This window comes from Diplodia corticola, assembly GCF_001883845.1.
Source record: "Diplodia corticola strain CBS 112549 chromosome Unknown scaffold56, whole genome shotgun sequence".
Classification (NCBI taxonomy): Eukaryota; Fungi; Ascomycota; class Dothideomycetes; order Botryosphaeriales; family Botryosphaeriaceae; genus Diplodia; species Diplodia corticola.
This window is the reverse complement of record NW_017971535.1, coordinates 165019-186459: the sequence shown is the minus strand read 5'-3', so window position 1 is coordinate 186459 and position 21441 is coordinate 165019. Positions and strand designations below refer to the sequence as shown.

Genomic DNA, 21441 nt, shown 5'->3' with positions numbered 1-21441 from the left:
GAGAGGGTTTGAAGGTGGTATATGAATTGTATGATATTACTTTTGGTTTAGGACACTCGTTAAGCATTACAACATTGAGCAAGCCACTTCAACACTTCTCGGCATAGCTCAGCCCATGGCCGTAGCGGTACACGGGGTTCGCAGTATCGAACGGCGCGTCCGTCAGCTGTGCTTCGACCGCCTCCATTGACCGCGGCAGGTCGAAGGGCAGCTTGCCCTCTGGCTTCCACCCATCCGTCCCAAAAACAACGTCGAGGAATGCGTCCGGGCTCGCGCCGAAATTGCCCAGCAGCGCGGCCGACCCCTCGGCCAGCTCGGGGATCACGGCGGGCCGGTCCAGGTAGATGTCGACGATGGTCGGTACGGCCGACATGATGGCGGCATGCCGGGCGACTTCTGTCTCGTTGAAGTCGAGCCGCCCCTGGTGGTAGTGGCTCTCGAAACCGCCGCCGCGGGCTTCGTAGGGGGTGGAGAGGCGGAGGAGGGCGAAGTCGGCGTCCTCGGGGGCGTCAACGACGCTAAGGTTGCGGGCGAGGAGGTAGGACGCGTTGAAGCCGTCGGCGTAGAATTTGGTTTCGGTGTTGAGTGGGAGCGGGAGGAGGTCGTCCGGGTTATTGAGGAGGGTGTAGGCGCGGCGCTGCGTCTCGTTGCCGATGCGGCTGAAGTAGTCGTTGCCGACGACGCGGTCTGCGGATTCCGGGTCGACGAAGGGGTTGTCGAAGAGGCCGAGCTCGAACTTCTCCTTCAGCAACCGCCGCACCGACTCGTCCAGCCGCGACTCGGGCACGATGCCATCGTTGACGAGCTGGATGACCAGCTCGGTCCGGATCTCGCCGCCCAGCTGGTCGACGCCGGCGTTGAGAATCTTTTCAACCTTTTGCAGTTCCGTCAGGTTCTCGACGCCCCACGAGATGGCTTCCATGTCCTCGCCCAGCGCGGTGAAGTCGGTGACGAGACCCCAATCACTGACGACGATGCCGTCAAAGCCGAGCTCCTCGCGCAGCAGCTCAGTCACGATGCCCCTGTTGAAGCCCATGCCAACCTCCTCGTACTTGGTGCCAATTGGGCGAGCATACGCCGGCATCATCTGCCTCGCGCCAGCGGCGATGGCGGCCTTGAAGGGCTCCAAATGGTAATCAAAGTAGCCGCCGGGGAAGACATTGTCCTTGCCGGTCTCAAAGTGCGAGTCGTTGCCGTTCTTGGCCGGGCCGCCGCCGGGAAAGTGCTTCGTGACGGTGGTGACGGAGTGGCGGCCGAGCTTGTCGCCCTGGAAGCCCTTGAGGTAGGCCACTACGAGGGCGCTGGTCAAGTTGGCGTCCTCGCCGTACGTCTGCCCCGTGCGCGCCCACCGCGGCTCCGTCGAGAGGTCGATCTGCGGGCTCAGCGCCTGCCGGATGCCCACTGCCATGTACTCCTCACGTGCTATCTCGCCGAAGCGCTGCACCAGGTCCGGACTGCGCAGCGCCGCCAGCCCCAGCGTCTCGGGCCACTGCGAGAAGGAGCCGACGCCCACGGCGGCCCCGGCCACCTCGGCGAACGAGTGGCGCGGGTCGGTGGCGAGGGTGATGGGGATGCCCAGCCGCGTCTGCAGCGCGAGCTCCTGGATGCTGTTGTGCCACTTGGCTATGTCGCTGGCCTTGCCGCTGGACTGCAGGTTGAAGTGCGTCATGAGCTTCTCGCCGATGAGGCTGCTGGTCGTGTAGTTGGCGGTGAAGGTTGCGGTGTCGACCGTGCCGTTGGTGCCCATGGGGATCTGCTTGATGAACAGCTGGCCGGCCTTTCTTCCAGCGTCATTCGCCCGATCAAGTCATCCAGACGCTCTTGCACGCAGAGCGTGGGGTTGCGGTATGCCGGCACGGCATCACTTCCATCATCTGCTCTCGGCAGGGCCCTGGCGGAGACGATGGAAGTGGATACCAGGGCGGCGATCAGAGCTGAACCCCATGTGCTTTGTGGCCGGGCATTGGAGGCTTGGAGAAGGGGAATCCACATGTTGGAGATGGAGTAGAAGCAGAGACTGAGTCCTGAGGCCTGTACCTCCTTCACCGACCAACGCCGGACGTACTACTTATAGACGTCAGCCGGCCTTGGCAATGGAAGTGTGACTTCTGGAGATTCGGACCTGGAGACGCTCTCATGTCGAATCCGACGCCACTACTTGGCGAACGACAAAGGAGCGGGGCAGACAGCAGTGCGGTCGGCAAATGCGAGCAGAAGTTCTGGGGACAGGGCACGGGAAGACCTTTGCTGCTGGACAGGAAAAGCCGGAAAGTCCGGTTGTGGGGTGCATGGGGGACTGCCAAGAGGCGGCATCGTCCGGGGCACATGATCGGGCGCGGATGTCTGCTGGAAGTGGTGCCTGCAGCTGGCGGATTTTCTGGGCTTGCCTCTCCACGAGCTAGCTGCTTGGCGTGGAGGGTAAATTCCTGATGTTCGTTGTCCCGCAGAGTGGTTTTCTCTCGCAAGACAAGCAGCATCTGGTTCAGGGGCTAAGCGAAGCCAAGCAGCAGAGTTCGCGCATCTGCGGCTACGGAGCGGGGACGCTGACATATGTTCATCGGCTCGTGGAGACGATGAGCCGACCAGGAATCCGGAGTGGCACCGCGGCTGTCCACCCCACGAATGACCAGGTGCCGGGCCCGACTACCGGCTTGTGGCGGGTTTGCCAACCCCTTGGCATCGGCTGTTCCCCAAAACTCACCCAACCTCACCCAATCTTCACCTTACATGCCAAGCCCGTGGAAGGCTGCACCCGTCGCTGGAGTACGTCCGTAGTGGCGGTACTGCTGCAACAGTCATGAGCGGATAGTCTCCGTCTCCGCACCTCCAATTCACAACACTGCGTGGACCGCGAGGGGATTCAAAAACGTACGGACAGACTATGGTGGGTGTGGAGTGGTCTACGCTGCACTGGAAAAGCGTGTGTTGGGCATTTCCAAGGGAATCGCTTTCCTCATCCTCAACGGTGACACGTTTGCGCTTAAAATTACCTCTCAATTCGCTCGAAGCGCTAAGAATTTCCCTCTCGGACGCTTCAGCTTCGGATGGTATGGCGTAATAGCTCCGCTAACCAACAGTCGCCTGAATCAGGGACCCGCCTGCAGGCCCATCAAATGATTCATCTATCAAATCATTTTCCATCCTCTCTGATAAATAACCTACGTCACCCTCGTCACCCTCTCCCCGTCGCTCTCACCTATACCATCGCTTCTTTCATGTTTCCCTCTCTTCTTCTCTTTCGTCGTCTTCTCCCCGTAGACCAGCACAAGACCCACAGACACGCCTGATGATCAACCGTCTTCCATCTGTGGTCACAATAATGACTATGTGGCTGACGCAAGGCGGATCTTAGCTGCTGGCGAGGATTTAAGCTTATCGCACCAACAGCAGATCAGCTCAACCAAGGAAGGCGCATTTGCTGCCCGTGGCTCCTGAACGTCTTCCTTCCATTCTGGTATCCTCGCGCACTCGGTTCTTTCGCTCTTTTCACTTGGATCGAACGTGATGACGCATGGCACAATCACATCACGCAACGTTCGCAGTGCTGCATGGTTGCGATACGAACGTGGTGTTTATTAATAGAAACCGTTCCGAGGCGGCACCATCGTGGACGGGGTTTAGTCGCGCACGTCCGTCCTCTTCCAGCCATATACAGGCAAGGATCGGTGTGGACCTTCTCGAACGAGCTAGCAACACCCCTCCACTCCGTCCGTATTTCATCTTCACGAGACGGGCTCCTCGTATTGTACGGGAGCACTGTGGTACCGCCATTGGCTCGCTTGGCTTTTTATCAGAGAAGGTTTGCTTCATTTCAGGTGAAACTCCACCAAGGGCCGCACATAAAAACGCGGAAGCCCTGCTGCGACTTTGACATCGGCCTACGTCAAAATCGAAAAAAATGCTTCCCATCCTCCTGTCTCTCCTGGCCGCCTCGTCGGCTGCCCAGCCGACCAAGCGTCAAGATGGCAAGCCGGTCTTCATGCCGCTGAAGTACCCCTACAACGGCTACCCCAAGGTCTACGCCGACATCTACCTGGGCACGCCCGAGCAGACGCCCATCGAGACCGTCGTCGACCTCGGCAGCTCCGACTACTGGGTATACCCACCCACACGCTTGGCCGCCTCTCCCTCCGCACCGCCACTAACGTCGTCCCCAGGTCTACGGCCCCAACTCGACCATCTACTACGGCAGCCCTTACCTCGGCGTCGAGGGCCACTGCCGCGAGACGCCCGAGCCGTCGTACAACCCCTTCGCCTCCAGCACCGCCCTCGGCTTCCTCAACAAAACCCGGGGCTACGCCTACGGCGGCAACGGCAAGATGATCGAATCCCACTACTCGGTCAACGAAACCCTCTCCTTCAGCGCCGACGACAGCTACCCGCACCTGGTCAACACGCAGGTCGCCATCACCAACAAGACCATCATCAAGGTCCGCGCGGATGAGTGCGACGGCACGACGTACGACAGCTCGATCCTGGGGCTCAGCGCGCCGCGCGCGGGGTCGGGCCCGTCGTTCCGGCAGAACCTGCTGGACGGGGGGTCCATCGCGTCGAGCACGCTGGCCATGTGGTTCGACGCGGCGCCGGCGGGGGTGCGCGACGACTACCGCGGCACGCTGCTGCTGGGCGCGCTGCCCAAGGGGAAATACAGCGGCGAGCTCGTGCAGGTGCCGCGCCGCCAGCCCGAGGGCTCCATCGGCTACTACGTCGACACGCCCGCGTGGAGCGCCGCCGGCCGCGTCGTCAAGCCGTTTCGCGGCTTCGACAACTCGACCGTCGACGAGTGCCTGATCGACAGCGGGTCCGGGCAGGATTACTTGCCGATCGACGAGGACGACTTCCTCGATGCGGTTGGCGGCGTCGTCATGTTCAACGGGTACCCGGCGTGGAATGGGTCGTGCGAGTCGATTCCGGCGGATAAGAGCGTGGCCATTACGTTCAAGGCTGTCGCCGAGGGGCAGAGCGTGACGGTCGATATGCCGCTGAGGAACTGGGCGAGGGGGAATACGGATTTCTGGAACAACACCCAGGTGTGTGGGTTGAGTATGTCGTTGAGCAACGTCGGTAGCTGCACCCTGGGCAGCCCCTTCTCGTCGGCCGTGTTTTTGGCCGTCAACGATGAGTTGAACCAGATTGCTCTGGCACAGGGAGGCGTGTCGACAGGCGCCGAGGATGGGTATGAGGGGCTTGGGGAGGTTGAGGTCATTCCGAAGGGCCAGGGTCTGCCATGATCGGTTTGCAATTGCCGATTCTAGGAGAGGGTGTAATAGGAACGGCAATCATGATTCTCTGTCGATCCACTTTATTTCTGCTTGTGCACTCTGTCAAAGCTCCCGTGGGTTTCCTGCGATGCGGACCAAAGTATGGCTTTTGTCAAATCCTTGGCCGGAAGACCAGAAAGGTATTGTCCTGGCTCCGGATATAGCATATTGAATACCCCAAGTAACACGATGTCTATATCAGACCTATAAGTCAATTTTCGGTTGTTTGATTCCGTTACTGCGTTCCAGCATTGGTTGACTGTTGCCCCCAAAGACCGTTCAGGTCCTCGTTGAAATCAGAGCATGGAGTGTCAAAACATGGCTTCGTACTCTGAGTCTTGGGATTTTCGTTTCCGTCGATGCCGTAGGCAATGTTAATGCCTCGCGCGAAACCCAGCTTCCAGGAAGGCTTCGATGATAATTGTAATGAGCGTTTTGAAACTCGGACTGAATATCGCCGGGTAACCACAAAATCCGACGTCCATACGTTGGCTTTCTCTGCATTGGCACGCATAACAGCGGAAACGAATCGGCTTGGACGAGAGATTCATGAAGCACTAAAGGTTGTGATGTCATAGTTGTGGCTCTAGGGCTGGGGAAATGTTTGGCTTCGCCTAGGTCGTCACAGGATAGGTGGGTGGGGTGGGCGGACAAACGACTTTAATTCGTTCATGAGTGTAGAGCCAATGGCAGCGTCGATGCGCTGTAAATGCAGATCACGCTGTAAGCTGGACACGTAGCTAGGTGGGCTCCCAGGCAGCATTGTGCTGCACAGCCAGGGGCACTGCCCTTCAAGGTGGGGCTATGAGCCTCAGCCTTGCGCTGCGTACTTAATGAACCCCTTACCACACGGTCTGTACACAGAAAGCCAATTTTCTCTTTTACTAGCACGACAAGTCATTTGAGAGACATGTATTCTACGCTTCATTGTCAAGAAATCCGCCTTCTCAAAATCATCAACACGGAATCAGACGGCGAGATCCGATGCAGGCTTGTTCACGCTTCGCTACCCAACAAACCATCCTTCATCGCCTTGTCATACGCGTGGAGCTCGGCGAAAAGGGGAAGAACTATCTTCGTCAACGATCAAGAATACCCTGTGACTTTCAGCGCATACGACGCCCTCAAACGAATACGCCAAACGTTTGGTACAACGACGGTCTGGATAGATGCGATATGCATCAATCAGAACGACGAAATGGAGAGGAACACGCAAGTTCAGATGATGCAGAAGATCTTTGCGAGCGCTGAAAAGACTGTTGTTTTCCTGGGAGAAGTCCGTGACTCAAGCCTTTCGATGCAGATCGAATGCGAGGAGACAGCGCCAGCCTCGATATTCTTCCCCGGCAACACTAGCGCCCCTATGCTGGAGAAATTTGTTGTCCACTGCTCCTCTTCCAAAACCCCAAAGCAGTCCCGTTCCATGGATGCCATCAACGTCTTCTGCTTGATACAGTCGATGGCCGAGACTCACACACTGGAAAACACATCACCCTTCGACTCAGCATCCAAAGCCGTCGGTGGATGTAGGTACCAACGACGCCTATTTGAAGCACTCCGAGAAATGACGCGGTCCCGATGGTGGAACCGAATGTGGACGGTGCAGGAGGTTGTGGTGCCAAAGGAAGTTCTTGTCATCTATGGATGTTGTGTGACAAATTGGAAGACATTTGTTCAAGCCGCAACACGTTACTCCCACCAGAGCAGCTTGCTTCCGTGGGAATACTCCAACATACTCGATGGCTTTTCTCACACCGTACTCCAAATCGAAAACATGCGGAGCAGCTGGGTGAGTGGCGGCCGAAAGGGAACACCTCTCCTTTCGCTTCTCAGGAATTTCACCCATCGAAAAGCCACCGATGACAGGGACCGGGTCTACGCTCTACTCGGCTTGGCTCAAGCACCACTACCAATCGATCCAGATTATACATTGGACGTGCCAGAAGTGTACAAGAACACTACCCTCGGCATAATAAAACGCACTGGATCCTTGAACATACTGAACGGTGACATTGGGAGGAAGGACCGTCAAGATCTTCCATCTTGGGTGCCAGACTGGGCTGCAATACCGCATCATCTGGATCGACGGCGTGCAGGAACGGCATATCTGTATAACGCTTCCCTCAAAAGCTTTGTCTATGTTCAAGTCGGAATTCTCAAGCAACCCTTGATTATTTTCGATCATAGCACAGGATCCAGAAGAGGAGGTCGTTTGAGGGTTTTCGACCATGGTACTATCAGTCTCCCAGGCTTAGGACTGGCAGAGGTCAGTGATATCAGTTCCGCTAACATCACTGATGGGAACTTGACCTCCATCCTACAGTCATGGGCGAAAATGGCAGCTAGAGGCGTTGGCGATCCCAACAAGTGGGGGTCATTTCTCAGAACAATGTGCGCAGATGTGGTGTATGTAAACAAAGGTTCGGAACGCTCCTGCCGCCGCATGCGCCCAGACGATCTTGTGGCAGTTGCAGCTTGGTTCTTGAATCGCCCGGGAGCACCACTCGACGAGGCCGTTTCGGAAGACTCGGATCTTCTGACCATCAGAACCGCACTTCTCGAGCAGTTTCCGGGAGTCCAAGAAGACCGATCGCGGAGTTCATTGGATGTCGACTACAGCGTCCGTTCTGCTACGGTTGGGAGATCTTTCTTTCTCACCGAAGCCGGTTTTTTTGGACTCGGTCCCATGCAAATGGCGAAAAACGACGGTGTCTACCTTATGTTGGGCGCACGCACACCTATGCTACTTCGAGCGAAAAAATATTTCTTCGAACTTATCGGCGACTGCTTTGCTCATGGCTATATGGATGGTGAAGCTATGTCTTCTTGGGATAAGATATCCTCGGAGCCACGGCAAAGAAATTTTTGGATCGACCGACTAAAGGACTTGAAAGGACGACACCTGACTGCTTTTGTCGAAGTGGAGTACCATCCTACAGCGTCGAACGCTGAGATAGCCTACAAACTGGGCAGAGAGCTCGATATCGCCCAGCTATACGCACGTCACCTTCATTCTGGTTTAGAAATATGTCTCAAATGATAGCTCTAAAATAGCTCAAAAGTTTCACATTCCATGACTTACTCTTACGCCGACTCAAGATCCACATTGCAGGAGGATGGCTGGGTTGAAATGCATGCAACAATAAAACCAAAATCTATAGTGGGCGATCGAGGAACCCGCCGGGTAATACTTCAGCGCAGAAACCACGAACCATCACTCCAAACGCAATTGAGCCCACGAACCTCAATCCACCCTCTCCCCCTCCCCCTCCACCTCCACTCCCTCCACCCCCCTCATCAACCCCACCTTCTCCTCCATCCCCTTCACGCACGGCGAAAAAAACATCTCCCCGCTCCACGCCCTCCGCGCCGTCCCCGCCGCGACCCCCACCCACAGCGCCGCCACCACGCACGACAGCGCCGTCCCCAGCACGGCGAAAAACCGCGACGGCAGCTCCTCGCCCATCGTCGCCGTCGACGCCGCGAAGACGCCGAGCGGGAACGTGAAGCCCCACCACCCGATGTTAAACGGCGGGAGCCGCGCGCGCGCGCGGGGGCGGGCGCTGTTCTTCGTCACGCTCGCCACGCTCGCCACGGCCCAAATCAGCCACACGAGACCGAACCCCCACATGACGACGGCGGCCAGCCAGCCGACGACGTACAACACATCACCGGCAGCAGCAGCACCGCTCCCACCCCCGCCCCCGCCCAGGGTCCCCGTAACGGGAAACACGTCCCTCGCGACCCTACCGAGCTGCATGATGCCGAAGCCGCCCTGGCCGAGCGGGCCGAGGGGGAGGAAGACGGAGACGATGGCGTCGGCGGGAGGCAGCTTTTCGAGGGCGAGGCGGTGGAAGTACATGGCGAGCACGACGCAGGCCAGCGGGACGCCGGCGCCCCAGAGGACGTACGAGGCGACGAGGGTGGTGGCGGCGAGGTCGGGGCGGTTCGGGCCGAGGACCTCGGCGACGATGCCGCCCGAGGCGGCGGCGACGATGGTGGCGACGACGGGGAGGAGCCAGGCGGCGGTCATGGAGGCGAGGGAGGTGGTGCGGGCGTGGAGGGTCATGGTGGCGAAGGGGAGGGAGGTGCACGTGGCGAGGGAGAGGGCGGCGTCGAGCCACCAGAGGGACCAGGCCTGGTGGGAGGTGTTAGTGGTTGGTGGGTGGGGGGGAAAGGGAAGGTGGTGGGGTGAGGTGAGGTGAGGAGGGGACGTACCACGTGGACGGCTCGGTGGCCCCAGATGGGGACGCAGACGAAGACGATCATGTTGATGATGGTGGCGAGGGCCATGGGGAAGGTGCCGAGGAAGAGGGACTGGACGGGGTGGTTGATCATGGCGGACCAGATGCGCGGGTAGAGGACGTAGCGCAGGGTCGTGATGGCGAGGAAGGTGGTGAAGAGGAGCACGTTGAGGATGAAGAGGGCGACGGAGATCCAGTACAGCCAGACGGCGTTGTAGGGCAGGTTGTGCAGCAGGATGGAGACGATGCCGGTGCCCATGTTGACCGAAAACCAGCTGCGAGAGCGAAGGTGAGAAGACGGCTCGGTGCGACAGATTGGAAGCACTTACGAGGGCGTGAAGTTCCGGACGATCCTGCGCCATCCATGCTTGTATTTGGCATTGGGGCATGGCGTCTGGATCTCTGCAGCATTGCAGCTCGTCTCGACCGAGGGATCCATGGTGCAGGAGTTGGTTCGCGGATCTGGCTGGGAGGTGAGAAAAGTTTGTAGCGGCTGTCTCAGCGTCGCATGAGGCTCGGGCGATGTCGCCGGGTGGCGTCAGATGGTGTTTGGTCAGCGTGTGGACTCGGCGACCTGATGCTCGGCGAGCCGGGTTGAGTCACTGGCCCGCGCCTTACCCTTTTCGGAAGTCGCACAAAGCCCCGCAAAACTTGGCGGTTTCAGTTCGCAACGACACGACGACACGCCTCACCCAAATCCAACGACAATGCTACGTGAGTGCGGCAGCCCGGTGCGAACGAGGTATTCTGGTCAGACAATTAATCTATTAACAGACTGCTCTACGTCTAAAACTCATATAGATCATTAAAACATTAAATCATACTCGCAGACGCGCCGACGCTCTACCTGGAAAGTGGAAAACGACACAACCAATATGATACGCCTCAGCTCCAACGGCAAAAAAAAACCACGTACGAAGGGCAAAAAATAAACTCTTCACTCTCATCAGTTCTCCGTCAGCTTGGTGTAGAACCACTCGACGAGATGCACCACCGTCGGGTGGTTCCAAGTCAGCGTCGGCGGCACCTTGATGGACATGGCCTGCTGCAGCTTCGTGCGCAGCGCCACCGTCATGACGCTGTCGACGCCGAGGTCGGCGACCGCCGCGCGCGGGTCGATGTCTTCGATGTCGTTCATCATCAGCACCGCGCCGATGCACTCGCGGATCTTGACGCTCAGCCACGCCTTGAGCTCGGGGCCGTCCTTGGGCCGCGCCTCCGCGTCCTTCGAGGCGTCCTCGGCCGCAGCAGCGGCGGCTGACGCCCCGATGGACGTCACCCGGCGCGGCGCGATCTCCTCGACCAGCGGGATGGGCGCCGGCTCGCCCGGCTCGAGCGGGCGCGCGCGCGTGATGACGCTGTGCGCGACGTCGAACTTGGCCACGTGCTCCCACGCCCGGAAGCCCTCGTCGCGGGAGATGTCGGTGATGCCCTTGCTGTTGAGCTCGACGGTGAGGAAGTCGGTCGCCGTGGCCATGCCGAGCCCGCGCCACGCCGTCCACTGGAACGCCACCGCGTTGTCGCCGTGGACCCGGCGGTGCGTCGCGAGCGCGTCGAGGAAGGCGTTGGCGCTGCCGTACGGCGCCTGGCCTGCGGTGCCCACGAGCTGCCCGATGGACGAGAAGAGCACGAAGAAGTCGAGCGTCGCCGGCGGGAAGGCCGCGTGCAGCGCCAGCGCGCCCGCAACCTTGGGCTGCAGCACGCGCGCGAACGACGGCGCCGTCGTGTCGAGGATGAGGTTGTCCTCGAGCACGCCCGCCGCGTGGATGACGCCCAGCACCGGCGGCAGCGAGAGCCGGTCCAGCGCCGCGAGCAGCTGCGCCGGCGCGTCCTCCGCCCCGATGTCGAGCGCCACCGCGTGGATGCTCGCGCCCTGCTTCTCCAACAGCCGGATCTTGGCCACGATCGGCTTGATGCTGTCGGCCACCGTGTTCCACTTGCTGCGCGGCGGCAGCGCCCGGCGCGACACGACGACGATGCGGCGCGCCCCCTTCTCCACCAAAAAGTCCAGCACCTCCAGTCCGAGGTCGCCAAAGCCGCCGGTGATGACGTACGTGCCCTCGGGCTTGGGCAGCAGCGTCTTCTGCGAGTCGGCGGCGTGGCGCTGGTCGCGGGCCAGCGGCCTCATGCGGCCCACGCGCGGCATGCCGTCCTCCATGCGCACCACGTCCTGGTCCTGCACGTACTTGATGGCGAGCGTGGGGAACTGCGGGCCCTCGGCGTCGATCAGCGCGCCCCAGACGTCCGGGTGCTCCTGCGCCGCGATGCGGCCCAGTCCGTACAGCGCGCCGTGGGCCAGCCCCGTCGCCGACTCGCCCTTGTGCACGCGGTCGGTGATGACGAACAGCTTGGCCGCCGCCGACTCAGTCACGAGCAGCTTGATCAGGCAGACCGTCTCCCACACGTACTTGTGCGTCGCCTCAGGCACCTCCTGCAGCGACTCGACCTTGCCGGGCAGGTACACGACGGCGGAGCCCTTCTTCTTGAGCAACTCGAGCGTCCCGGGCTGGCGCAGCTCCTCTGCCGAGCTCGCCAGCAGCACCTGTGGCACCTGGCCCTTGACCTGGGCGGCGTACTGGTCGAGAAGGGCCTTGTCGTCGGACACGAGCACGACGCGGTCCAGCGGCAGCGGCTTCTCGGCGAACTTGGGCGGGATCCAGGCGATCTGGTGGGCGAGGCTCTCGACGCCGCCGCCGATGCCAGACGCGCCCTCGACGTCGGAGAAGCGCATGCTCTGGAACTTGGCCAGCAGCTCGCCCGACTCGCTCAGCACGCTGACGTGCGCCGCCGGGCTCTGGTCGTCGGCCGCCTCCTCGACGAAGAGGTAGCCGATCTTGGGCGGCGGCTGCTGCGACACCAGCAGCACCTTGTCGATCTGCGACACGATGCGCATGCGCGGGTCGTTGAAGAAGATGGTCGAGCCGACCGACGTGGCGGCGTCGAGCATGGGCGCCCACGAGTGCGGATCCCACTGCGGCGCCTCCGTCTCCGGGTCCATGTCGACACGCACCATCATCTCCTTCTCGTTGCCGTAGTGCTGGACGACCTGCCACGGGAAGGCGATGCCCGACACGCCGATCTTCTGCAGGTAGTCCCACGAGAAGCTGTTGGGCAGCAGCGTGCCGATGCGCTTCTTGATGCCCTCGACGTCGAAGACGGGGGCGGGCGCGGTCGTCTTGGGGAGCATGGCCCAGCGGGCCGAGCTGTGCGGGATCCACGCGTGCTCGAGGTGGTCGGCGGCCGAGGCGGCGTCGTTCTTCTGCTCCAGGCGCGAGGCGACCTTGACCTCGTCGCCCTGCACCACAATCTGCACCTCACGGCGGTCGCTGCTCATGGACACGGGCACGCGCAGCTTGATGTCGGAGATCTCGGTGCCGCCGGTGGCGTGGTGGAAGGTGTTGACGTAGACGGCGGCGGGGATGATCTCGGTGCCGTCGAGCGGGTGGGTGCCGGGGAACGGCTTGGTCTTGTCGTCGAGCTTGGTCGTGTACAGGACCGTGTCGGTGCCGGCGACGGGCGTGCGCTGGCCCAGCAGCGTGTGCTTGTCGACGTCGTGCTGGGTGCCCTGTCCGGTCGGCCCCGTCTCGACCTCGCGCCAGTACGGCTTCTGGCTCCACGGCGTGCCGGGCACCGTCGTGCACCACGCGCGCCCGAACTGCGCCTTGAAGTCGACCTGCGAGCCCTTGCCCCACAGCTGCGCGATGGCGTGCTGGATGCTCTTCTCGGCCGAGGCGTTGCGCCGCATGGTGCCGATGGTGGCGGCCTCGCTGAAGTCGCGCTCCGCCAGCGTCTCGTTGATCGAGTGCGAGACGATGGGGTGCGTCGACACCTCGAGGAAGACGCGGAAGCCGTCCTCGACGGCGGCGGCGACGGCCGACGTCAGCCACACGGGGCTGATCATGTTGTTGACCCAGTAGTCGATGTTGCGCAGGCTGTCGGCCCGCGGGTACGTGTTGGACGTCGAGTACAGCGGCACCACGGCCGGCCGCGGGTTGAGCGCCTTGGACAGCGCCTCGGCCAGCGGGTCCGCCAGCTTCTCGAGCATCGGGCAGTGGAAGGCAATGTCCGTCTTGACCTGGAACGTCTTGATCGAGCGCGCCTTCAGGCTCTCGACGTACTCGGCGAGCGGGCCCGCCTCGCCGCTGACGACGCACGACGACGGCGACGAGTCGATGGCGGGCACGATGTCGTGGCGGCCGGTCAGCTCGGTGGCAACCTGCGAGAAGGGCAGGTTGACCAGCGCCATGGCGCCCAGACCCTTGACCTGGGCATACAGCCTGGCCCGCCGCGTCACCACGAGCGCGCCCTCTTCGGGCGTCAAGCAGCCCGCCGCGACCGACGCCGCGATCTCACCCACCGAGTGGCCGATGACGGCCTGGGGCTCGACGCCCTTGGACCTGAGCACCTGGCTGAGGCCGACTTGGACGACGTACGTCAGCACCTGGATCCGGTCCGAGTCTTCAAAATCGCCCGTCTCCAACACCTTGATTGCCGAGTAGCCCACCTCCTTCTGCACGATCTCGTCCAGCGGCGCCACTGCCTGCAAAAACACGGAGTTCTGGAGCAGCTCCTTGCCCATGTCGGCCCACTGCGCGCCATGGCCCGAGAAAACCCACACGGCATCGGTCCTGGTGGCGTTGTCAAACACGCGGCCGTCGGCCATGAATTCCACGGAGCCTCCCTTGGCGAAGGTCCGCAGCGACTCGACGGCTTCCTCGTGGCTGGCCACGATGAAGGTGGCGCGGTAGTGGTGTGGCGCGCGGCGGAGCGCCAGGGTGGCGGCAACGGCCTTGAGATCCTCGTCCTTGCCGGCACCGGCCAGCCAGTCTGCCAGGACGCTGGCTTGGTTTGCTAACCGCTTCTCCTGCGGTGCGGAAATGACCAGGGTGACGGGCCCCTGGCTCTTGTGCTCCTCCTCCTTGACTGCGGTGATTCCGAGCACCGACGACGGCGATTCCTCGATGACGACGTGCGAGACGGAGCCTCCGTAGCCGTACGAGCACACGGCGGCGCGGCGCGGAACGCCCTGGGGCTCGGCCCACTTGGTACGCTCGCGCACCACCTTCAGGCCCGACTTTTCCCAGTCGACGCGGGTGTTGAGCTTCTGCAGGCGGGTCTGCGGGGCGAGCTCGCCCTTGTTCACGGCCAGGACAGCCTTGACCAGACTGATGGCGCCCGCGGCGGCCTCGAGATGGCCGACGTTGGGCTTGATGGAGCCGATGTGGGCGGGGGCGTCGGCGGGACGCCCCTTTCCGTAGACGGCGGAGATGGCTGACACCTCGGTGGGATCGCCCAGCGAGGTCGAGGTGGCGTGGGCCTCGATGTAGTTGACGGTCAGCGGGTCGACGCCGGAGCGCTCGAGGGCCTGGCGGGCGACCAGCTCCTGGGCCTTTGCGTTGGGGGCCATGATGCCGTTGGTCTTGCCGTCCTGGGCCAGGGCGCTGCCCTTGAGCACGGCGAGGACGTTGTCGTTGTCGGCAATGGCGTCAGCGAGGCGCTTGAGCACCAGCACGGCGCCGCCCTCGCCGCGGGCATAGCCGTGGGCGTCGTCGTCAAAGGACAGGCACACGCCGTCGGGCGAGAGGGCGCCGGCCTTGCCCAGCATGACGAAAAGGGCGGGCGAACACAGCACGTTGACGCCGCCGACGATGGCGACGTTGGACTCGCCGGTGGCAATGGCCTGGCGGCCCATGTGCACGGCGACCAGCGACGAGGCACAGGCGGCGTCGACGGCGGAGCTGGGGCCCATCAGGTCGAAGTGGTAGGAGATGCGGTTGGGGATGCCGTGGGCGGTGGAGCCGATGCCCATCCAGGCCTCGATGTTGGGGATGTCCTCGAGCAGCAGGCGCGAGTAGTCGTCCGAGTCGACGCCCATGTAGACGGCCGTGTCGGAGCCGGCCAGGGTCTTGGGGTCGATGCCGGCGTTCTCGAGGGCCTCCCACGACAGCTCGAGGCCGAGGCGCTGGTGGGGGTCCATCTGCTCGGCCTCCTTGGGCGAGATGCCGAAGAAGGAGGCATCGAAGTCCTCGAGGTTCTGGATGAAGTAGCCGCGGTTGATGGCCTTGTCGATTTCCTTGGGGTTGCGCACGTCGCGGCGGTACCACGGCTCCCAGCGCTTCTTGGGCACCTCGCCCGAGGCGTCCTTCTTGTCGAGCAGGAACTGCCACAGCTTCTCGGGCGACGTGTTGTCGCCGGCGGCGCGGCACGACATGCCGATGATGGCGACATCTTCGTAGTGGTGCTGGCGCGGACGGTCAGGCCCGGCGGCGGCGGCGCAGGCTGGGCCAGGGAGACTTACGGGCTTGGGCGGGGTGGAGGGGTTGCTGAGCACCTCGAAGGAGCTCGCGTTGCTCGAGGGCGGAGCGGCACCGTTCGAGGAAGCGGGAGTGGTGTTGGCCATTGCGGCAAACGGGTATCTCAGAGGCTGGTGGTGCGGTCTCCTCCTCGCAACGGCGCGCTTGACCTGCAGATGGTGACAGCCGCAGGGCTCTTATCCTCATGGGAGAAAGCTCCCGCCGCAGCCCGCTCCCGACGGAAATGAGGCCACCCGGGACGTTGTGATAAGACGTGGGGGATGGCCATTGGCCTGGGCCCGGCGGGCTTACTCGGGCCGGTGGTGTGGGGCGGGCGTCTTCACACCACGGGGGATGGTGTACATGGCGGACAGCTGGGAGCATGGGTCACCGTCTTTTGCGGCGGCTACCTAGCGAGGCGCCGGCACGCCGGGGGGCAGGCGCCGGGGGGCAGCGCGCCTATCTCGCCGCGCTGGGCTTGGGCGGGCGGAAGCGTGTCCGTGTGCAGAGTAGGTAGTAGAGTCCCGGACCGGCAGCTGGCGGACCCTGACTCGGCCTGCGTCACTCGCCCGGTCGCCCCTGCCGCGGCCTGCCCTGGCCTGATGAGCCCTGGCCCGAGCCCTGGCCTGAGCCCTGGCTCTCGCGCGTGGCGTGCGCAAGCGAGGCCGCCAGCCCGGGTCGCCGCCGCCGAGCTCGTCATGAGCGTACACTCCCAGTCTCCCACCTCGGTGCTCATGATTCAACGCCAATCCGAACCACCCACCACCGGCGGACCGTGCCGAACGCCTGCCCGCACGTGTGCCGCTGGGCTGCGCCGGCCGCACTAGCTAGTCATCGCCCATTCGCCTGACACGAGTCGGCCCTATTGGTCAGCGGCGACCAGCCCCTATCCCCCGGCCGCCGCCCGCTGCATGCGCCTCCAGACAAACAATCCACCATCACCCTCCATCCACCTCACCCACAATGGCTGCCGACGACATCGACGTGGTGCCCGTAACCCAGCTGCCCGCCAACTCGTGGTTCGAGGGCTTCGCCGTGCGCCCCAATGGCCACATCCTCGCCACCCGCCTCGATGCCCCCGAGCTGTACACCTTCGACCCGGCCGATCCCAGCGCGCGGCCGCAGCTGCTCCACACCTTCCCGGACGCAAACGGCCTGGTCAACCTGTGCCCCATCGCCGGCCCGGACGACGACGAGTACGCCGTGATTGCCGCCACCGTCGAGCTGCAGCAGGTCCAGTTCGACTCGGCCGTCATCTGGCGCGTCAAGCTCGCCGGCCCGGCCCCCGAGATCACCGAGCTGGCCCGCGTGCCCGACTCGGGCTTCTGCATCGGCGTCGCCCAGCTGACGCCCGACTTCCTCGCCATCGCCGACTCGCACAAGAACTGCATCTGGCGCCTCGACCTCGCCTCGGGCAAGAGCGACGTGCTGGTCGCCGACGACACCATGGCCGCCGCCAGCGAGGAGGACTTCTTCGGCATCAACCGCGTGCGCTACTCGCACGGCCACCTGTGGTACACCAACACCAGCGCAGGCCTGCTGTGCCGCGTGCCGCTCGCCCTCGACCAAGCCGGCCCCCGCACCACCGGCCCCGTCCAGATTGTCGCCAGCGATCTGCCCCACTGCGACGGCCTGACCCTCACCGACGACGCGAAGGCCATCTTCACCGCCAACTACATGGCCGGCGTCGTCTGGCGCGTCGACGTCGACGACCAGGGCAAGGGCCTCTCGTCCATCCTCACCCGCGGCCTCAGCAGCCCCACCAGCGTCGAGTTCGCCACCATCGCCGACAAGCAGCGCCTGTACGTCGTCTGCTGCGGCGGCGAGGGCGCCGGCGTCGGCTGGGTCAACGACGACGACCGCGCCTCGGAGCAGAGCAAGTTCAACTTTGAGATTGAGGTGACGGCCGAGGTCACCGTGACCGAGGAGGTCGTCGAGGACAAGTAAAACGAGGGCAAAGGGCATCCTGATCTTTTGCGAAAATCATCCGGGAAAAAGCAACAACCGGCGTAGGCGTTTGGAAATCCACGGGACTTGACACATCCGGGGAGGAGGGAAACGGTCAGCTATAGCGCGAGCAAGACGTATACCACACCCGCTGCTACCAATTCTTGTTTTTTTTTTTTTTTTTTTAGCAACCAGGCAAATTTACTTTTACTTGCTATCCGGGATCCACCAGCTTTTCTCTCTCTCTCTAACATGGATTGATTCAACATGACCTTCGTATCTTTCTCCATCTCTTATCTCTCCCTCTCAGCGTTGCGACCTGCTGTGCCGCCCGCCAACCTCCATCTCGGCTCGGAAGGCACGAGAAACTGGCGGTGGCCGGGCCATTCGACTCCGATCTGATTCGCCCGATTCACGATTCGCGCTCGGCCGCGGCGGATGGAACGACTGCTGGTCCGGCCGCTCGCTCGGCGGTAGCCGGGCGGGCTCACCCTCAGTCATGAACCGGGCGGCCCCGTGTTGTACGAGCTCTGCGGCACAGCAACCGTCGACGTAGTATTGCGGTGGGGCTCGCCCGTTTCCCCGTCACCACAATTAATCTTTTTTGTCTCTCATTTTTCCTTGGCAAGGGTACTGAGAGAAGAAGAGTGCGGCACAGCAGTAGCATTGGGGCGGATGGTGGTGGTGGAGCGCGAGGCGGCAATGCCCTGGACGTCACGATAGACGCGGGTGTCTGTGTTCGCACCAACTACCTACTGATCACCGGCCTCGGTCCGGTTTTTTGCCTTTGTCCCATCATCCCAGCCCTTCTTCATGCACTCCGGACACTCTTTCCGGTGGTGGGCGTGCCCAGTGCCCACCCACCCCCGCCTGCACCACCGCCGCCCACCCCTGCAAGGCTGCGGACCAGACCACGGCCACCACCCCGGTTCTTTCGTTCTATGGGCCCTTGGTCGCCCGAAGCGGGCAGAAGCTGTGCCGATGAAGGGGGGGCCGGCCCGGGTGTTGATAAGCTCATCAGCAGGTTCTGACCGCTTGGTAGCGATGCAGGGGCCGGGCGTGCGGGCGTGGCTGCAGGGGCCGCGGCGGCACGGCTCGCCACTGACGCGGGAGGCACAGCTTCTTTCCCTTCCTTCGTTTTTCCTCGGCGGTGGTGCGAGCGTGCGAGCTGGGAAGAAGCCCGCCCTTTGCCGCTTTGGGCAACGTCCTGGCCAGTGCTTCTCTTTTTTTTTTTTCTCTCTCTTTCCCTTCATCTCTTGCTTCGCTGGCGGACACCGCCCGTCACTATTTAGCCGCTAGCGCACGCGCGAGATGCTACCGGCCTCTCATCCCCATTGTCGCTGGCTTGCCCGCCTCCCACCACCACCGCAGCCCGTACGGCCGTGTCTTCGGTCTGGACGCCACCACCACCCACCCTTGGAAGTGGGTTCTCGAGCACGGTGCGCTCTCCGTTCGCCCGGGAGCGGAAGGAAGGGTGGATCTTCCAATCACAACAGGCATCTTATCTCCGATCTCTTATAGCAATCCCATCCCGTGGGGAATCTTCAGCGCAACAAGGTCAAGGGCCCTGTTCGACCGGGGCACCCTTGCAGCGGGGAACGCGGCAGCGGACTCGCGGCGGCCCACTGTTACGGTTGCGCGACGTCACGCAGGATTTGGCGCCATATGGGGAGTGGGTGGGCGGGAGTTGCGAATGGTATCGCCAGGGATAGGCATGCTCTAGACCTTCTTCTCGCTGCAGCCCGGACTGCCCGGACCAGAAAGCACGTTGCGTGGCACAGCACCCTGCATTTTTGTGCGCTTTTCTCCGCTGATCGGCTCTGCAAGGCACGAAGACACCACCCCTCCCCCCCCCCACCTACAGATCTTTTCCCCCATGCGGCCTTTTTCTAAACGAGGCGGATGGGAGGATTACGCGAGAGAGTCGTCAGTGCCGCGCTTAGGACGCGGCTGGTGCAGGTTCCGCGGAGCGGTAGATACGGCGGCGTAAAGACGTCGTCGTTAATTGCCAGGGTTCTCGGGCCCGGACACGCCGCTGCATCCTTTTCGCCCCCACACGAGTAATCGCACTCTCATTGCGACTGGGTATGGGGCAGCCAAGCCGTCTGATTTCTTACCCGGCCGCTGGACGCGAAGCGCTCCATCAGGGCGGTCTGAAAGCCGATGGCTCGATCGGTCGCTCAACGCCCAGAATGCCATGCTCCATGATACGGTTTCTGCTCGTCTTGGAACGTGTAATGATATGAAAGGAGACGCTGGCATGATGATGGTTTCAGCGGGCTTTGCATGGGGAAGTCTCACGCGATATGATTGGGGCACACCCCTGACTTAACGGTCCAGTCCCTATCGAGTGGGAACGCAGCACGTACAGTACGAATCGAAATGTCCATGTCCTGAGCCATCGGAGAGCAGTCAGGAGTCAAGGAAACCGTTGCTTCATTGCCGTCCTAGCACGCTTCCGCGCCGCATCTAGCGCGCTTCCTTGGACGCCTCACCGCCCTGCAGATTCTCCTCGCTAACTGTCCGCGCAGCGGTCACTGAACATCAGGGCACCACCACGTTGGCTGGGCGGGCTCCCCACAAGATCCGCCCTCGCGAGCGGACGTTTCTCGGATGGGCCCATGGTCCCCTTGCTCCTGCATGCTGGCAGGCACGTGAAAAAAAGTGGTGCCTGCGCTGGCCGACCCCACCCCGCGTACTTGCACCACCGGTTTGCGACAGGGCAGAGCATGGGTATCAGCATTCAGCAGTGACCGCCGGCGTCTGCGGCACAGGGTCTTACCACGTAGGGCAGGTATTGATCGGCAATTGGGCTGCAGATGAGCTCGCGAGGTAGTGATTGACGTCAAGCCCGAGTCAGCACGAAAGCATGGCGCGCGTTGATTAGCCGTCCTACAACGCGACCTTCAGCGCCTATTGCCGTACGCAGTAACACACTAGCAAAAGGTGACAGGAGCGCCGCACCGCACATGACTTTGGCCTAGCTCGATCCGGCTACTGGATTATATTGCTTTTCGTCTACTTGGAGATCTTTACTGCAACTGCAGCCCAAAGACACATTGCCAATAGTGAGTGCAGGCCAGATTCAAGCTTATCTATCATGCAGTGTCGTTGGAAGACTATGGTTCTGCATTGGGGAATGACGAGGTCCCGCATCGTTGATGAGTGACGAGCAATTTAGCACGTGACAACGGACTTCTACTTACGCCGCATGGCTTTGCTGTTCATCATCAAGATCCTACGTGAACTAGCTAATTATCAATAGTGGGCTGAGCCACATGCTAGTGCCGTGTCAGTCAAAGCCATGTCAATCTCCAGCACTCGCGAGGCGACGAACACCGTCAGTGCAGAGGGCTTGATCCTTTGACGACGACAATCACCGCCGACAGCGCCGCAGCTCAATCCTGTGCTACCCCTGGACTAACAATTGTGAGCAGTCTCAAAAGGCGAGTGGCGACGCCAGCGTACTTCCATGGCGCCGACCACCATGAGCAAAGCCAAGGCAGACACGATTTAATCAAGGCGGCCACGACACCACCTACTTCGCGCTCTAGACGGCCAAACAGTGGGTCTCCCAAGCTGTCAGAAAACGCTCACGGTAAGGCTTCCAGTCCTTGGTCACTACTGGCTTACGCACACGGGGCTTACGCCGGCATCTGGGCCATACTGCATCCGGAATGGACCCAAATCCTTCGC

General features: G+C 62.0%; 6 protein-coding genes across 6 annotated transcripts; 3 read left to right on the top strand and 3 right to left on the bottom strand.

The window, feature by feature from the left end:
- Nucleotides 1-88: 88 nt before the first annotated feature.
- Nucleotides 89-1747, bottom strand: BKCO1_5600061 (glycoside hydrolase family 3 protein; the record flags this gene model as incomplete). Its single annotated transcript, XM_020277424.1, has 1 exon — nucleotides 89-1747. The coding sequence occupies one exon, from the start codon at nucleotides 1745-1747 to the stop codon at nucleotides 89-91; it is 1659 nt and encodes a 552-aa protein (XP_020127012.1).
- Nucleotides 1748-3898: 2151 nt separating this feature from the next.
- Nucleotides 3899-5231, top strand: BKCO1_5600060 (peptidase a1 protein; the record flags this gene model as incomplete). The annotated part of the gene is made up of 2 exons (XM_020277423.1): nucleotides 3899-4096; nucleotides 4158-5231. 2 exons carry the CDS (start codon nucleotides 3899-3901, stop codon nucleotides 5229-5231), a joined length of 1272 nt encoding a protein of 423 aa, XP_020127011.1.
- Nucleotides 5232-6171: 940 nt separating this feature from the next.
- Nucleotides 6172-8301, top strand: BKCO1_5600059 (heterokaryon incompatibility protein; the record flags this gene model as incomplete). The annotated part of the gene is made up of 1 exon (XM_020277421.1): nucleotides 6172-8301. The coding sequence occupies one exon, from the start codon at nucleotides 6172-6174 to the stop codon at nucleotides 8299-8301; it is 2130 nt and encodes a 709-aa protein (XP_020127049.1).
- Nucleotides 8302-8505: 204 nt separating this feature from the next.
- Nucleotides 8506-9944, bottom strand: BKCO1_5600058 (sulfite transporter ssu1; the record flags this gene model as incomplete). Its single annotated transcript, XM_020277420.1, has 3 exons — nucleotides 8506-9399; nucleotides 9480-9780; nucleotides 9835-9944. The coding sequence occupies 3 exons, from the start codon at nucleotides 9942-9944 to the stop codon at nucleotides 8506-8508; spliced, it is 1305 nt and encodes a 434-aa protein (XP_020127056.1).
- Nucleotides 9945-10451: 507 nt separating this feature from the next.
- Nucleotides 10452-15905, bottom strand: BKCO1_5600057 (6-methylsalicylic acid synthase; the record flags this gene model as incomplete). Its single annotated transcript, XM_020277419.1, has 1 exon — nucleotides 10452-15905. One exon carries the CDS (start codon nucleotides 15903-15905, stop codon nucleotides 10452-10454), a length of 5454 nt encoding a protein of 1817 aa, XP_020127048.1.
- An 856-nt stretch (nucleotides 15906-16761) lies between these two features.
- On the top strand, nucleotides 16762-17745 carry BKCO1_5600056 (six-bladed beta-propeller-like protein; the record flags this gene model as incomplete). Its single annotated transcript, XM_020277418.1, has 1 exon — nucleotides 16762-17745. The coding sequence occupies one exon, from the start codon at nucleotides 16762-16764 to the stop codon at nucleotides 17743-17745; it is 984 nt and encodes a 327-aa protein (XP_020127000.1).
- Nucleotides 17746-21441: the final 3696 nt, after the last annotated feature.